Source organism: Amblyomma americanum, chromosome 5 (genome assembly GCF_052857255.1).
Source record: "Amblyomma americanum isolate KBUSLIRL-KWMA chromosome 5, ASM5285725v1, whole genome shotgun sequence".
In the NCBI taxonomy this organism is placed as follows: Eukaryota; Metazoa; Arthropoda; class Arachnida; order Ixodida; family Ixodidae; genus Amblyomma; species Amblyomma americanum.
Genome location: NC_135501.1, coordinates 136,669,981 through 136,688,307, shown reverse-complemented (window position 1 = coordinate 136,688,307; position 18,327 = coordinate 136,669,981). Strand labels below are relative to the sequence as shown.

Sequence of the window (18,327 nt, the reverse complement as noted above, 5' to 3'; positions counted from 1 at the left end):
ATACCAAAAAATTGTCCAGCTTGTTGCATTATAAATCCAACTTCTCCTGCAGTTGTGTTCGGTTTTAGATATGCACTGTATTTATTCATTTATTTATTCATAATACCTTACAAGGGTCAGAAATGCATTGAGTAAGAGAGACAAGAAGTGGCATATGTACAAGAGAAACTAATTAATACAACATGAGATGGAAGGCAAAAAGTAAATAAACTATTGTACGTGGCAAAACTTAAAGGCAAAAATATACATAGGTACAAGGTACACTTCGTAGCAGCATTAATGCAGGGCATATGACAAATAGGCATCTAAGAGAAAAATACAGTGGTCATATTAGAAGCGTCAGATGTAAAAGTTGTAAGACGCACAGAAAACCAAATCAAAATACAATATCGTGCCACATCAATCTGTCACCATTGTCATATTTCGGATAGTAAGGCAGTTTGGATGGGAAGTCTTGCAAAAAAAATTAATGTTATTCTAATTTGCTCATAATTCAATAAAGCAACAAACCGGGCTGTTTCCAAAGCATAATGGATGCTGGCTTTTGAGTTGCTGGAAGGCCTGTTTGTACCCCTCCCTGGTCTGGGAGCTGTGTATGACGAGTGCAATAGGCACTGCCCCTGCCTTTGTGGCTGTCAGCAGCACCGTTATGGTGCTCCTAGTTTCGTCACATGATGATGTAGAGTCCACGAATATAATGTCACGTGCGGACTCCAGCTGCTGGGCTCGATGCATGATGGGTGTGACGACAAGGACTGCCCAGCTGTCATCTGCCACACTCGTGATGCTGACATCTGTCCCTGCAAAACAAACAAGCATATCATTGAAGGAGCATGAAAAGACTGATAAACATGAGGGTTAGCCTCTCCACCTTTTGTGTTTCTCTTTATGCCCAATAGCTAGCTTTCGTAACATTTTTATGTATATAGGAGAACTCTCTATTACTCACTATGGATTACAGCAGCGGAGTAAAGTAAAATCTGTATGTTTGACTTCACAAGCTTGCTCGCTATTGTTTTTATAAAACCACAGCACTCTGAACATCAGTTTCTACTCTGCACTGCAACTGGTGTGCAAGGTATTTTGAACAAGAGCTTATCACTAATTTTAGCTAGTCACTAATCCTGATGCAGGTGTTTCCACATACCATATTCCAGCTCTTGTACTGGCAGTACTTTGTCTAGAAGATTTTATGCATTTTAAATTTTTATCACAGCATGTTGCCTCTGATAACATATAAGTTTGTTCAAAGGCAGTCTTTTTTATTTGTGCATTGTAAATTTTTATCACAGAATGTTCCCTCTAGTAACACAAGCTTGTTTGAAGACAGTCTTTTTTAATATCTTTGCATCTTAACAGTGCATTTTCAGAGCAGTTTGATGTTTCATGTAAAATGAATGAATTAATGAATGAGCTGTTTATTTAGAAAGGGAGGCTCAAGGCCATTTATTGGGGAATTGGGTTGCTAAGAAAGGGAAAAGTAGGGGTCTATTGATACATGAATGAAGGACACGGTTGGTTTAGCCACGCTTTACATTGCTTTGTAGAGGCCACTTATCTTAGCATATTTGCCAATATTTTTTGCCAATGCAAAATAAAAAGATATTGTATTGTAATCTCTTGGCGAAAAAATGTTAATAAATAGTTTTAGTTTTTCCTTAGAATTCTAGAGCAGGGCAAATCTGATATTTCCATATTCCTCTTCTGTCCACCGCAGCAAGCGTAAGCGACAAAGTCGACAATAAATTTGTTCTCACTTACTCTAAAAGATAATGTTGCTCATGTGTGTAACTCCCACATTGGTCAGGTCTCTGGACAGTGAACAAGGATTAGCACGTTTTCAGCCAGGAAGTTTATCGCTCTTGTATACCACAGCTCTTGAGTTTCTGGCAGCACTTTATAGATTCTTTGCCTAAATCTATTCATTACCTTTATATCATTGAAGTGATCAAATGACTGTATGCATTTTTAAAAATAATCATAGATTGATAAGTGCACGTGATGGAATGCTACCAGCAGCAGTGACTTGCAAAGTCTCCATCTACGCTTACGTAATGCTGAGAATCTTTTTGCACCGCCTGAGTTGGTGCACTGTTTACATGGTTCATTTCCTTTATCATGTCATGCATCAGTTCTCTTGTTGCCTTCAATGCTTTGCAGCTTTCTAACAATGGCTCAACAGTAAATATAAGCCAGTTTGTCAGAATTAGGACTAGTGGGACACAAAGAACCTGCAACTCATGCAGCGCAACAGCAGTAGAGGCGGTGATAAATTTTTTACAGTAGTCATACGAACAGGTAATCCTTCTACTCAAAGATACACAGAAGGAAGGAGAAAATGTATAAAAGTGGCTGTATTCAATTTTATGATGCTTTTGGCTCTTCAAAATGGGTGATGAAGATGTACTTGAGTGTACACATATGCAGTGTATTGCCCATCTACCATTCATGTATATTTCTCAGACAACTTAGAGTTACAGTAAGTTGCATTGTGGCCTCATTTCGTTTAAGGTGTTTTCAGGTAAATAATAATCAACACACATCATTTCGGTATGACTTCGTAGACTGACAATAACTGAGGTCACTGTGGTAACAGTGCCGCTTTTAGAACTTTGTAACATTGTAGTGTAGTACTGAGACTATTTCATGGAAATGCCTCTGTTTATGGCTTTTTGTGCTCAAACATGGCACAGGTCTGTCACTACACAGCTTTTACATGTGCAGTGCATTGGCGTACAAGAATAATTTTGAAGTCAGCAATTAACACTGAGCACTTACTGCATTCATATATGCAGCACTGGCTGATGACTTCCGTCGTCTGCCAGTGTTGCATATTTGAGTATGTCAAACCAACTTGCCCAGCAATGCACCCTGCTGAACTTACTCCATGCTTCTTCTTTGCATGAATGTAGGACTCTAATTTATAACATAAATTTTTTTCCCACACTGTAAGGACTTTCACTGAAAATGCACAGCTAGTATAGCTTGGAAATGATGGCCCATTTTTTGTTTTCACAATACACTCTCATGAATAAGCACAGATGCTGGCAATGCGTTAGCTCTGCCTTGCCCGGATGATGAAGAGCTAAATCACTGCAGAGTGTACAGCACCTGTCCAAAGTATTTTCCTGAATGTCTTCCCCATCACACAACTGTACATTACTTACATCTCTGATATGTGGTGATGCAAACACTTATCAGGATTGGAAGCAGTAGCAGAAATTAAAAATTTCAAAGAATAATGCTGGAATTTTTTGGAATAGGTAATCCTGCTTACCTTGGGCTAAATACCTGGGCTTGTTTTCCTGCAGCTTTAAAGACGGGTTACCCTGGGGTCCATATTTTTGACTCCGCCATTCCTGGTGCCACCGGTAAACACTCCTTGGTGGTGGGTTGGCCATGGAATTTGCCAGCAGGGTGTGCCCATTTGGTTTTTCAGTGAGAACCCTCTCATGGTGGCTTATTGCTTGAGCTGTCGTCATTCCATCTTCAAAATATTCTTGAAAAGCAGCTCTTGTTTCTTCGCTGGGTCGAAGAAGTCTTAGTGAGTCAGCTGACTGCAGGCTGTGATTTGCGACACCTTTACAACGGCCTGTAGAGGTGTCTGCCGGCAGAGGAACAGGTCATTTTTCATAGTGTCGCGATTCACTTTTTTAATCTTGATATCCAGCTTCGCTGGGCACGAGGTGTTGCGGTGTGACGATTTGTCACGTGGATTATGCTGGCACCGCCACACCTTGTGGAAGACCATCCTACAAGAATAAAAAGATGCCACAGTCAGTGCACACGTGCATAATGTAGGCCTTATGAGGTTTGGTAATGACCTTAACAAAACAGTCTTTATGTAATTGTGCAAAGCATATTTGAAATGAATCCAGACACATCAAGGAGTGTAATAACTGAGAAGGCCTCTACAGGGCAAAAAAAAAAAAAACATGGCCTAACAGTTTGCATATGGAGCAAATTATGTGCCATTATTTAACATCATACATGATATATGTGTGATATATGTGCCTTGTGCCTTTGGGGAGAGCTAAAATAAATAGTGCTCATAAGGCATGCTTATTATGAAAAGTTTTGAGGAATTCTGAAATTTTGAGCCAGGAAGGGATTTCTTTGTCTTCATACTTCAGTACTGTTTCATAGTTCAGTATAAGATGTTATTACAGCCATAGCTTATTATAATTAATGAACAGGTAAAAATTCATAACGCAGTTTACCAAAATCCTTAAACGAACGAAGTCAACTTTTTGGACAAGTTTAAATTATTGGCATATTCTTGCACACCTTTCCCTATGATGACAATAACGATAGGAAAACTGGGGGTTTCAGCAAGGATTTACATTTTGAATTTGCAAAGAATGTCAAGCCAGAACAGATGGTGGTGGCACACCGAGATAAAAGTTAGAGGCTTTGATGGCAGTCAACCTATGTCGCCTGGAGAAATTATTACACTTTATGAAAGAACTGAGCACAATACAGAGGGTTATTTTCATCAAAAGAAACTTTTTGAAGCTCTGTTCCTCACTCCATGTTAGTTACCTGAAGGACACGGGTTCTATCCAAGCCACAGCGGTCGCATTTCAATGGAGGCAAAATGCTAGAGGCCCGTGTACTGTGCAATGTCAGTGCACTTTAAAGAACCCTTAGGTAGTCACAATTTTCCGGAGCTCCCCAGTACGGCGTCCCTCGCCTCAGCCGTTTTAGGACGTTAACTAAAGTTCTATAAAACCAAACCAACAAACAAAACCAACCTTTGCAAACGTTTTTATCATCACAACATAACATATATACAATATATACGTTATATTTAATATACAGTATTCCCATTTGGTATGGCGCTCGACAGCGGAATCCAATATTAAAGGACTATAGACACCTAATTTTGATGGCATGTTTTCTTCTCTACAATGATGCGGAAGACACTACTACGCATGAATCATCATTCAATATTCACCTGCAACTGGTAAATAATTTATAATCGAATTTTTCTGTCATGCTGTGTCGGTTTCAATATCTGAACGATGGCTGTGATGTCAAAAAGTGCTTTTGTGTCACGTGAGGCATGGAAAAATATCCGTATAATCGCTGCTTCATTTTTTTAATTTACTGCAGTGCTGAAGTGAGCCTTCCTCAAGAGACGAAATGCCAACGAATGTAGAAGCAGCAATTATATTGCAGTTTTTTCATGCCTTACGTGACCTGTAAACACAAGTTGACATCACAGTCCTCATTAGGCTGCTGAAACCGAAACAGCACGAGAAAGAAATGCGATTATAAATTATTCAGCGGTCGTAGGAGAATAACACGTGGTGATCCATGTATAATAATATCTTACGCATCATTACAAAGAAGAAAACACGCGCCCAAAAGTTAGGTATCTATACTCCTTTAACAAACTTCTATTATTACAAAAAAAATCTTTTTTGAAAACCTACCTTATACAGAGCACACTTAACCTGTTTCAAAAAATATAATCTTCCTAAAAATCAGCAGATCTATAACCGAAGACGATAAAACAATTTTATTTCAGTTCTTGAAAACATTGCATGACATTAACTGAAATAGCAAACTTGCAACAGTCTGCATCAGCACATCTAAATCATCATACAGATGTGTGGAAAGTTACCAGCTCCCGTACTAATTATGGTGATCAAAGGCTTCTGTGTCACCTACCCAAAGTTCTAAACAGTTGTCACAACAGAGGCAAAGAAATTCTCAACCAAACTCCGTCAGAAATCAAGTTGCTCATGAACTCTTACCTCTAATCAATATGTTCATCACACTTAATTGTATATTTTTTAAGCTGCATTATTAAGGCGAAAGCCTTTAATGGCTCATACTCGCGGTGTCCATTCGTCCATCCGTCCGTGACACTCTTCATTTCGATAAGAAAAAAAATCTTTGTGCACGATGGGATTCGAACTACCATACTCCCATTCAGCAGCTTAGAGTGCTAACGACTACTCTACTTCCTGCCAACGCACATGTAGTTCTCCTTGTCTACGTCGCTGGAGAGTGTTTGCAGAAAGGCGTCGAATCAGGCGGATGCCTCCCAAATGCCCTCCAGTGTCTCCAGCATTTAAGATTCACAAATAATTGTGTACTTAATTAACATCTTAACTACACATCAGTGACACCGCGCTAAAGGCTATCGCCTCACCGCACTTTAGGTTAACAAAGTGCCCCTGAATTTTTTAGTCTTTTTTTTAAAGAATCAATTTTTTTTATACTTGCATTTATACATTGTTTCGTTGTATTGAAGCCATTACGATCTGTCACCCTGTGAAAGGGCTCCATAAAGTGTGTATATGCCTTCTGCGACTGTTGCTTGAACAGTAGTCTAGGGTTCCTCAAGCTGCTTGCACGCAACATCGGCTTCCTCCATCCTTGAGAATGGACGGACGGACGGACGGACGGACGGATGGATGGATGAATGGATGGATCTTCATAAAGCTCATGAAGGGACTTTATATCAAACAAGCCTGAGACATCAAAATTCTTGAGGTTATAATTGCGAGAGCGCTCGACTACTGGCGGAGGACCCTGTTGCAATCTCGGCCGCGGTGGCCGCATTTCGATGGAGGCGAAAGGCGCGCGTGTGCTGTGCGATGTCAGCGCACTTTAAAGAACCCTAGGTGGTTGAAATTAATCCGGAGCCACCTACATATACATCCTGATTTGAATAACACGCATCACATTTCGTCATGCCAAAACCGCAGTTTCGCTTACCTGGTGCATTTTGTTTGGATCTTCTCGCAAATCCAGGAGGTGTTAGTGTTCGTGCTATATTGGCGCACCCACAGTTCTGCGGCTTTTCCACCCAACAAGTTGCAGCGGAGCACCTTCACATCACTAGTGGATGACCTGCAATCTTCCACGCACTCTAGAGCGCCGGCGGCCGGTTCATCCCCCTGCGAAGATGTGGATGGCCCAAGGTCCATGGCGCACTTTATGGTGCCAACTTTATTGTCATTAAGGGATGCGATCAGACTGTGCAGGTCGCTGTCACTCAGCTAGGCGTAGCTGTCGGCTTACAGAAGACACACCACGGAGAACTTGCAAACTTTCGCGCAATAGTTTAGCGCGCGCATTTCAACGCTTCAGAAGCGGCGCGATGTGAAGAGTTTCGGTTTCGTTTGTGTCATACTCTGCGAATGGTATTTTGCGCACTAGTACGATTTATGTACTTATAACTCTGAAAAAAAATTTGTGCGTGTTATATCAGAAACGTTTTTATTTTATTCATCTTTTAACAAAGAGGACGTCTATAGTTGCCTTGCCTAATTGACGCATCGTCTAATATCCAATCCAATCCAAAGTTGAAGTCGCCATGATGGAAAGGAGTGAAAAGTGGCGTCGGGTTCTTCATGCTTTTGCCCGTTTGCTTAATTTGGGAGTTAATCTGAAGTAGAAACCAGGTTATTGTCAGTATATTTTGCGGTAAAAACTCAAAGAAATCTGTGATGGGACGCAGTGCCGAAAAGGATTTGCGGCGGGCAAACACGGGCTCTGGTGAGCTCCAAGATGATGATGCGGTGTGTCTGCTTTGTGCACAAGACGCAGCTTGCTGGGCCTGCATTGCCTGCCTTGGTGTCCTCTTCTTGAACGGGAGGGCAAAACGCCTCACATCAACGGTCGTCCCATACGTCGGCGGCATGTTCTTCGCAGAAATCTCGCAGTTGAGTACGATATTGCGCGTCGTAAGTAGGAGCAAACCGAGCCTTACAGTTGTTTACATTGCCTTACTGCTAAATGTGCGGACAAAACATTGTACTCGAGTTGAGGCTGCTGGTGCATGTGATGGTTAGTTTGCATTTCTTTCAATCTTGAAACAGCAGACATGGAAAAAGACGCCGCACTTGTGAACAAATGTCACGTCTTGCGTCTGGAGTAAACCTGCTCTTGTTCACGATGCTTTCTTCATGGCCTAGGCGATTGTGAAAGATGACGTGCCTACACCTGTTTGCTTCAGTACTGCTTTTCCGTTGATCGTGTTTACATACAGTTTCAGCCTCGTCAATGGTCTGTATTATAAGCGTTTCGCTGTGGCTGGCTGTGACTGTTCCTTCGATTTTGGTCACCATTGACTGCAGCGTGCAGGTGTTTTTATTTACAAAATTATTCGCTAACAAGTGAATCTCTACTGTGCACAAAAGCTTTTAAACTGTCACCTTGCCCAGGCCATGTTGTCATGCTCAAGCAACTGATCGTCTTCATCACAGAGTTTCTAAATATTACCTAAAGGGAAAGCTGGCGCCACCGTTTCTGCGAGTTTCTTAAAGAAGTATAGATACCTAATTTTGGTGGCATGTTTTCTTCATTGTAGTGATGCATAAGACTACTCCGTTTCATACATCAGGTGCAACGCTGTGAAAGGTACGGAAGTAGTCCGCACGGAAAAATAAAGGGAGGCATATTACTCAGCGTTTCTTGTGTGGTGTAGTGTTCTAAGGCACGAGAAAGCGACAATGTGTCGTCAGCGATAAGAGTGCATTTAATCAAGCTCATGACAAATGTAACATGTAGTGAGTCTGGAGGCAAAGTATTTAATATTTTCTTCTCACCACAAGGAACGCACTACTTTTTGGCCACAGATGCAGGCAGCACAAACAACAGGAATAGCTTTGACACCATTGCACTTTATGTATAAAACTGCACATATGGATAATCACGTGATATTTGCTTGCAACTCTTAACAAATTTACAATTGAATATTTCTGTCATGCAATTTCGGTTTTGGTTTCAACAGCTCAGTGATGTCAAAGTTCCGGATAGGCCACGTGAGGCGTGCGAAGACAGCAATAAAATCGCTGCTCCTTCATTCATTATTTCGGTTCTTGAGGCTGCTGGCTTAGCATTGCAGTGAATTAATGCAACGAAGCAGTGATTATATCTGTTTTCACATGCCCCACGTGACCTATATGCAACTTTGACGTCGGAGCCAGCATTCTGACAGAGAAATTCGAATATAAATTATTTTGCATACATAAGTGGATACCACATGGTTATCAATGTATACTTAATTAGTTGTCTATACTCCTTAAAAGAGCTATTCAACTATGGGGATTGCTGAGGCGACGAGGTTTCTCAGCCTCGCTACTGTTAGCCATAAAACATAACTACGACTGCAAAAATAAATTTTAAAAATATATAGCAAGGAAACTTCATATTACAGTCAAAGTGACCCATAATAAAAACTTTATATGGCAATAAAGGAACAGAAAAGCAAATAGTTTAAATGAGCACTGAGTTTAGAGAGGGCTTTTTATCTTAGCAAATATAGTTAAACAATTTTTGCTGTTAGTAGATGCACTTTTCCGAAGGGTGATTGAGGCTAGTGGGTCATTCACATATGAGATTCCATTGCACAAAATGAAGGGACAAGACACAAGTACAAGCCACAAGTACAAGGGCACTTGTGTCTTGTCCCTTCATTTTGCACTATGGAACCTCATGTATACATATCAGAGAAAATGTTCATTGAAAAAATTTAACACTTCAGTTTCCATTTTTGGCATTGAGCCGCCGCGGTGGCTCAGTGGTTGTAGCGCTCGGCTGCTGATCCAAAAGACATGGGTTTGATCCCAGCCACTGTAGTCGTATTTCGATGGAGGCGAAATTCTATAGGTCCGTGCACTGTGCGATGTCAGTGCACGTTAAAGAACCCCAGGTGGTCAGAAATTTCTAGAGACGTTCACTATGTTGTCCTTCATAGCCTGAGTCGCTTGGGGAAGTTAACTCCCATAAAACCATTTTTGGCATTGTGAAATATCGAAACGTTTCATTGCTGTAGTCTGCTATTCTGGATTTGCACACTATGCTCGCGCATAGGCTGTGGTTCACGCTATGAAAAACATGCCTGACTTTTCACCTTTCTATGAGAAACTTGTTTGCACATGCAAAGTGCTGGCTGTCACCATGTCCTGGCACTGTCTTGTGGTTCTTGCAAAAAAAATAGCATGAATTAGGAAACGGAAACCTGTCTACTGCAAGTAAGGTCCGTTTTCTGAGTTTGTCATCATCAAAAGCATCACAATCTGCTGCAGCGGCCAAACCTGATTGCTCGAAACACCGGAAGTAGATGTCGGTTTGGTCGCGACTGTGAGCAGCAGCAGGATGTCACTGCACTGCGGTTTCTGCAGCGAAACGTCCAGAAAGCTGCCATCTTCGTCAATGTGAGGTCATCAACGCTGAGGTTACGAAGATGCTTGCTAAAAAGATTATCAAACCCTCCTACAGCCCCTGGGCCTCGCCAGTCGTTCTTGTGAGGAAAAAGGGTGGCTCATGGCATTTTTGTTTTGACTATCGCCACCTGAACAAGATAAGTAAAAAGGACTTGTACCTGGGTCTCCCACGCATTGACAACGCCCTTGATTGCCTCTACGGTGCCAAATTCTTCTCCTCCATAGATCTACGCTCTGGCTATTGGCAGATAGCAGTGGATGACCAGGACCGTAAGAATACTGCATTTATGACACCTGATGGGCTGTATCAGTTCAGAGTTATGCCTTTTGGCTTATGCAATGCACCAGCCACCTTCGAACGTACGATGGACGCCCTTCTGCACAGATTCAAATTGTCCACGTGCCTCTGCTATCTCGACGATGTCATAGTCTTCCCCCCATGCAGCTTCTCCTCTCACCTCGATGACCTTTCCAAGATTCTTTACCTTTTCCGTCATGCCGGCTTACAGCTCAACTCCTCCAAATGCCGTTTTGTGCGTCGTCAGATCACAATCTTGGGCCACGTCGTCGATGCCACGAATGTTCACCCTGATCCAGCTAAAATCTGAGCCGTGAAAGAGTTCCCGGTGCCGCGTTCCTGCAACGATGTGCGGAGCTTCCTGGCACTGTGCTCCTACTTCCGTCGATTCGTGCCAGGCTTTGCTCTCATTGCCCGCCCTCTCGGTGATCTGCTCGAAAAGGACATGACTTTCACCTGGGGACCCCTACAAGAAAACGTCTTTGCCACTATAATCTCGAAGCTCACCACGTCGCCAGTCTTGATACACTTCGATGTGGTCATTCCCACTGAAGTCCGCACTGATGCCAGCGGTCATGGAATCTGCGCTGTCCTTTCTCGGCGGCAATCTGGTTCTGACCGTGTCATTGCCTGCGCCAGCCGCCTCATGGAATGAGAAGCTATCACAGAATGAGAGTGCTTGGCCCTCGTATGGGTCATTAGAAAATTTTGCCCGTATTTATAGAGCTGCCCTTTTATGGTTGTCACAGACCACCATGCTCTTTGCTGGCTCACCTCTCTGAAAGATCCTACTGGCCGGCTAGGTTGCTGGGCTTTGCGCCTACAAGACTATGACTACGCAGTGGTCTGTAAGTCCAGTCGGCCACACACAGATGCTGATTGCCTCTCCCGATATCCCGTTGACCCTTCTGACCATCTTGCACTGCCTGCGCTGCCGACCTGTTCTCGCACTCTGCTATTGCTCACGTTGGCGATGAGCAACAACGGGATACTGAGCTGCACTCTATTATTGACCACCTCAACTCCTCCCCATCTGTCCCTGCTGTGCGCCGGTTTGTGCTGCATTATGACACACTATACCGCAGAGAAGCCTGAACCCCGCCAAGCCCCGTCCTCCACGAGCTTCATGACCTCCACTTTGCTGAACATCAGGGTGTCTCGCGTACTTATGCCCGCATGCGTCATCGCTTCTTTTGTCCCCACCTCTACCAGTCTGTATGCCGCTATGTTCGTGCCTGCGACCAGTGCAGGCGCTGGAAACGCCCTGCCACTCTCTCAGCGGGCATGTTCCAACCTGTGGATGTGCTCCCCAAACCTTTACATCGTGTTGGCTTGGTTCTTTTGGGCCTGTTTCCTGAGTCCACCTCCAGAAACAAATGGGTTGCAGTTGCTATGGATTATGCCACTGACTACGCTATCATGCGGGCCCTCCCTACCAGTACTTCTACTGATGTTGCAGACTTTCTTCTGTACGATCTCATCCTTCATAATGGTGCACCCCACCAACTTCTCACCAACCGCGGCCATTGCTGTCTGTCTAAAGTTGTCGACTATGTTCCCCATTCCTGCTTGACTAAACATAAGCTGGCCACCGCCTATCATCCCCAAACCAACGGCCTCATAGAGCGCCTCAGCTGCACTCTCATGGATATGCTCGCAATGCATGTTTTCCCGGACCATCAGGACTGGGCTTCCTTCCGTACGTGACTTTCGCTTATAACTCTTCCCGTCATGGCACTGCCGGTTACTCACCATTCTATCTTTTGTACTGCTTCAAGCCCCCCATTACCTCTGGACACGCTGCTTCCGACATCTACTTCACAGCCTTCTGAATACGCACACGACGCAATTGCCCGGGCAGACCACGCCTGCCAACTGGAGCGATCCCGACTACTAGCATCGCAGGCCTCACAGCAGGACTACTACAACTGCCGCCATCTCATGGTCACTTTCTCCTCTGGCGCCCTCGTCTTGCTTTGGTCGCCATCTCGCCGCGTCGGGCTTTGTAAAAGACTTCTGTCCCGGTATGTTGGCCCAAACCGTGTGCTCTGCCAGGTAACCGCTGTCACCTACGCGATCGCCCGGGCCTTCCCGGAGACCATCTCCCGTGCAGCTCAGCATGACATTGTCCACGTCTCTTGCCTCAAGCCCTACCTGTCGCCATCCCCGGCCGTGTCCTGATGTACACAGAGACGGTGTTTTTGCGACCGGGAGCCGCGCAACGGATATTGTGAGTGGAGAGGTTAACGGAGTGTCTCGGTGGTGCACATGTTCTGGGCTTGGGTGCTCTGTGCGGGCCCTGTGCCGTCAGCCTTTGCGCTGTGCCCGGGTCGTTCTTGTGTTCTCGCCTTGGGCCACATAACAATAATGCTGCCATACATGTTTTATGTTTTTTTTTTCAGACCTGTTTTTTTCCGCAGTTGTCAGTTCAGTTTTTTGCCCTTCTTCTTCCTTTTTTGTTTTGTTTTTGCCTGCTTCCATTTTGATATGTATTTTGCAGCCTTCCCAATAAAATTTCATTGTGAGAAAGCGCTTGTATGTGTCCCCTTTTCATTTGCCCTTGTCTGTTTTGCACTATTTTTCTTCCAACATGCAGCCAGACACTGTGTTCAGTTCAGTTCCAGCCTTCGCATGCTACGGATCTGAAATGAACTGCCTGCATAGCTGGATAACTACACCACTGAAAGCACGAAAAACATCATTGAAAACGAAACTGAACCAAAAAAATCTGATCTTTAGAAGTGTCTACAAGCTACCAGATGTTAGTCCAAAGCCATGTCTTCTCGGCATACCTAGGATGACCTCCTTGGATGCCAGCAAGGCTGCCAGCTTGCCCTCTAGTTAATATTTAGAAACTCTATGGTCTTCATCATATACACGTGCGCACGGGTTGAGGGGGGGGGGCAGGGCAGGGCAGGGCCCCCCTCCTCCCCTAATGTTCTAAAGGGAGCGTCAACTTTGGCCTATACCTTTACTCGGTTAGACCTGTCTCGCCATTGTTTAAAATGCAGGACCATGGCCATGCAGGTTTTCTGACAGTACTGCTAAAAACTATGTGCTGTCTAATAATATTTTGTATATGATGGAATTTCATTGCATTGAAATAAATCTTTTATAACCATTCGTTATCTTTGTGATGCGTTTTGACCATAGGGGCCTCAGTGGAAGGGGCTTGGGGAGGGGGGGGGGGGTGAAGAGGTGCTGCAGTGAAACTTTGATTGTGTTGATAGGTAATGCAAATGCAACGTAACAAAATATCTTGTGGCTAAAATTGAAAACTGCCATCATTTTCAGAAATGCCTGGTCAGTTGTATTTACATTTGTCATTGGCCTTGCAGTGACAAGGCAATGCCTGAATGTATGCAGTGTTCTGAAGCCAGGATTGCAAATAGCAAAGGGGAGGCGGTTACTGGGATTTCTATAGCGATGTGCGCATTGATTAAGAGCCCTATCAGGAGGTATAAATGAAAGAAGAAAAGGCCATGGGGTAAAAGGTATTGCACATTTATTGACAGCTTGCACTTCTGTGAGGAGTGGCAGCTAGCTACCAAGCATCAGCTTCATCTGTCTGAACGCTGTGAACATTTTCTTCTGTACATGCCCAACGACTCATCCTTGGAATGTCAGCACTTGTGGTGGTGCTAGTGCCTTTTTGTGTGATGAACTGCAGCATGATGTGTTGTCGAGGGTCATTTGTCCAAATGTTTGTCAGGTAGATGACCCTGGCAAGTGTGTGCCGAGTCAGGTGCCGGGCAGGTCCCCAAAACATTGCTTAGTATCACCTTACAGGAGAAATGGGGCTCCTCTGCAATGCTTTGTTCTCTAATGGCATCAAACCATAAAGGGCCTCAATTGTACTTTGAAAACAGTGATACGCAGTTGTGGCGCAGTGACTATGGCATTCATTTGTTAGATTGAAGGTTATGGTTTCTATCCTGGCCATGATGGCACCATTTCAATGGAGGCAAAGTGCAGAAATTATGTGTACTGACATTTTGGTGCTTGTTATGGAATCCCAAGAGGAGGCCTTCATTATGCTGTGCCTCATGGCTGATGGTGTTGCTTTGGCATGTCGAAATACATCAATAAAAGGTTATTACATTCTATCTGTTTGCGAGAGAGATTTCGCCAACAAATTCCCTTTTCTACTGTTGAAATGCACTTCTTCAGTAGCCGACGAGTAAAAAGAAATGCTGCATCTTAGTGTGATAACATTGGAGGGTCTTGGAGCCTCCCTCGGCGGCAGCAGCATCATAAATCCTCCACCTGCCAACCGTGTCAAGTAGTGTTTAGAGGGATTTCTCTCTCTCCACCTGCCAGTTGCCCCCCCTTCTTACCTGCCTCCTATCCCCTGTTCACTCGCAGGGGAGACGAGGAACTGAGCAGACAACTATGCGGACAACAGAAGTCCTATGAGCAAAATATACATCATCCTGAAAAACTGTCTGTGCAAAAATGTGGCTTGCGGGAGCTGTTCTTTGTCACATTGCTTGGAAAGAGTGACCTTGGTCTCGCAAGCCCCATTGGTGGCTGTGCTTGAAACAGTCGCTGGCCAATGCAGTGGCGCATCGCTTAACCAATGCGCTGGCAGTGATGTGAGGACTTGGCACGACCTGGCAATGTTACATATTTTCTGTAGTTGGAATTCACTTCACTTCACTTTATTACCTTAAAGGCCCCCGGGATTGGGGGTGTTACATAAGGGGCGGGTTACATGTATAAAACAGATTTAATAAACAAAGAAAACACGTAAGGTACATAAATTATACGCTGTTAAATATGTGTTTTAAACAATTCACAAATGTTGTTGGACAGGCGATTGCGGCGATGTCGTGTGGAAGGCCGTTCCAGTCCGTGGCTGAACGTGGAAAGAATGACGATGCAAATGTAGTAGTGCGAGTACGAGGCCGGGCAACTTGAAGGGGATGACCAATGCGGGGGGAAATGCATGTCGGCGGATTGATGTAGGGCGGAGAACGAAGTGAGCTGTAATCAAGTTTATGAAACAAGCACATACTAGTGTTACCACGTCTACAAGCTAGAGATGTTAAGCCTGCCTCTGCTTTTAATGACGATATACTAAGATATACTAACATTATATATGGTGGTACACATTATATGAATAGCACGAGCATATGAACCTTGTGGCTCGACTTCGTACTGATTCTAGGGAATTTGTTCGATAATTTTGGTTTGGGCTCCAAATAGCAGAGGTGTATTCGAATTTAGAACGGACAAGTGATTTGTAGACAAGTAATTTTACGTTTTGTGGCGCATGGCGTAGATGTCGTTTTAAGAATTCAAGGCTCCTGTTAGCGGATATGACTTTTGTTACATGCGCGTTCCAGGTTAGACCATTGGACATTGTTACGCCGAGGTATTTATAAGTCTGAGTTAATTCTACCGTGACGGAATCAGAAATAGAATCGATTGACGCGGGGAATAACAATACTATCACACTTTCTCCAAATCAATCCAATTGATCGCCACAAATTGTTTTCCATGCTCTTCAGTTTCTTCCTAGCTATCCTTCTCACATGCTGCATTTTTTTTTCCATTTTCTTGTTCATTTCAACAGGCACTGGCCAGTCTTATATATCTTCGTGCAGCCTGTTGAAACACTAGCTTCTGATACCTTTGACAATTTTCCTCTCAGTGCTTTTTAATGTGCTAGCGGTAAGGGCCTCATGTCGCGCAAAATTCCAGTGTCATCATCGGCATTATTATCCGTGAGCGAAAAATCCACGAAAGATCCCCAGAGGAGCATCCTAGGGGACATGTGGGACACTTTGGTTTTGTTTGGTTTGTGGCATCGTCATAACCTGCCCACCGGATTGTGAAGTGCCCACCATGGCAGGTGGCAGTTAAATTAATGACTGGTCGCGAAAGGTTGCTCAAAAAGATCAGTTCGGGTCTCTCGGTTCCCACTGGGGCAGCACCTGCCATTCCAGGGAAGTGGCACATCACCTTACTGCTACAGCACTGCACGACGAGGGGTATGAGGACCCTCAGCAATGTATGAATTTAAAGTAAAGAATGACCAGTTCTGAATATATGGACATTAACCCATTAACGCTATAGCGTCATACCCTTCAGCTCAAGTGTCTCCTCCAGTTTTCGGTCAACTTTTATGTTGTTTGATATTTCTGAGATTCATCTCTGTTTCATACAACCTGCACCTCTTTCAGCACAATTATCGACTTGGCCTCCCTTGCGGTAAATTTGAAATTGAGAATGCACGAGCTGTGTGTTCTCTCCATGGCGATGTTTTCCTTTGCACTACTCCTCACATGCCCGCCTCCCTGTTACCCACCTGTCACATGGTCAAATTGCATCAGGTTGTGCCCCGCACGAGAAAATGGGGAAAAAGAAGTCTGGCATACAGTGAAGACTGCAGCTTTTGCTGCTTGAAACATTCTCGAGACGGCACCCTTTGGTGATGAAAACATTTTGAGACTTCATTAGAAAATGTTTTCGAGCATCGTAAATGAGTAAAAGCGATTCTTGACTTCCTTTTTTCTAATGCTGGGCTGTATAAGTATGCATTGGAATGCAGTTTCAGTAATTAAAGGGGCTCCATAAACGAAATCACACTGTTAATTTTCTTCCAGACACTGCAGCCTATGGTACATAGACCAGAAACGCTTTTTATGCATGTTGAACATGGTCGTTCATAATTCCTGTGGCAATAGATTTCGCCCATATTTTAACGCCCTTTATGCAATTGGGAGTTGCATCCATCATTAAAGCAGCTTTCCATTTAGCTTTGGTTGCTTATGTTAGCTTGGCTAATGGCATGGGCCGCTGATTAGCCCTATTTTCTTAGTCAACATGGAAAAGATGACGTGGATGATATGGAATGCGGTTCTTCACACAGCTGTGATAGAATTGCTAAGTGTCATCTCCATACCTTCTTTGACAAATTGAAAGTTGCAGAGCGCAGCTAAGAGGTATAAGAGTCCTGTCTCATACAGTTTAGTCATGTCTTGTTGAAATCAACACTTTGGTTCTCAACCAAAATTTTCAATAAAGCAAGTTGGCTGTAATAATTATTGATGATGAATAACGTGGGTTCAGAAAAATTCTTGTAAATTAAATATGCTTCTGTGCCTAGCAGTGTGTAGTGCAGTCGATATTAGGCAAATTTTTGGTGATTTTTCAAGTACATGTTGCATCTTGTACAGCCTTCCAAAAGTGCGACAAGGTATGAAGAGACTCCTGGGCCACAGTATGCATAGTACTGCGCTTTGCACTGACCTAACTCTTCACCATGAAACTGTGCTCATTGTATTGTCTTCTGATTCTGTATTTGCTGCCGTATTCAGAATAGTGCCATCACTGAGCCGCTCATCCAGCTCGGGTTCTTTACCGGCATTGAGCGAGGCTTCCTTGTTCGGCAGCATCATCTTATTGAAGGCATTCTCAAAGCATTGCACGGGGCATATCATTGATGTGCATCCGTCTGCTGCATTTTGCTTGTGATCGTCTGCAATGACATGATTTCTTCTCTGTTGAGTGATAACGGTGCTTAACCAATGAAAATTGCTTTCTTGTTTTCCCTAGTCCTCCAACCCTTAGCCAATGTAGGGCCAGCATGACAGAAACATAGACAAAAACACAGGAGTGGTCGGTATGGGTGCTAACTTTCACATATTTTGGAAGTCACCAGAGGGTACATATATGATATGAGCCAAGAAGTGACACACAATTGGCTAAGGAGCAGTAGCATTGTATCCAATGTACAGTCAAGTGGAAATGATACAGAAACAGGTGCCAGGGAAAGATCAAAAACAAAAGAAATGCAAAAGAACAAAATTGACAAATATAGGCACTTGCATTGTC

At 43.8% G+C, this 18,327-nt stretch overlaps 2 protein-coding genes across 3 annotated transcripts in view; one reads left to right on the top strand and one right to left on the bottom strand.

The window, feature by feature from the left end:
- The window catches only part of LOC144132741 (uncharacterized), a 646,537-nt gene that overhangs the window by 556,339 nt on the left and 71,871 nt on the right, over positions 1–18,327 (top strand). The window lies entirely within an intron of this gene.
- LOC144135067 (uncharacterized) lies at positions 149–3,502 on the bottom strand. Its single transcript, XM_077667828.1, has 2 exons — positions 3,278–3,502; positions 149–800 (listed from the first exon to the last, which is right to left on the bottom strand). The coding sequence occupies exons 1-2, from the start codon at positions 3,480–3,482 to the stop codon at positions 487–489; spliced, it is 519 nt and encodes a 172-aa protein (XP_077523954.1). The 5' UTR covers positions 3,483–3,502; the 3' UTR covers positions 149–486.

Excerpts from the sequence above, each read along its gene's own strand:
- LOC144135067 (XM_077667828.1), bottom strand. The coding sequence starts at position 3,482 with ATGACGACAGCTCAAGCAATAAGCCACCATGAGAGGGTTCTCACTGAA. Across the intron at positions 801-3,277 it reads GCCCAGGTATTTAGCCCAAG|GGACAGATGTCAGCATCACG; the intron begins GTAAGCAGGATT and ends TTTGTTTTGCAG.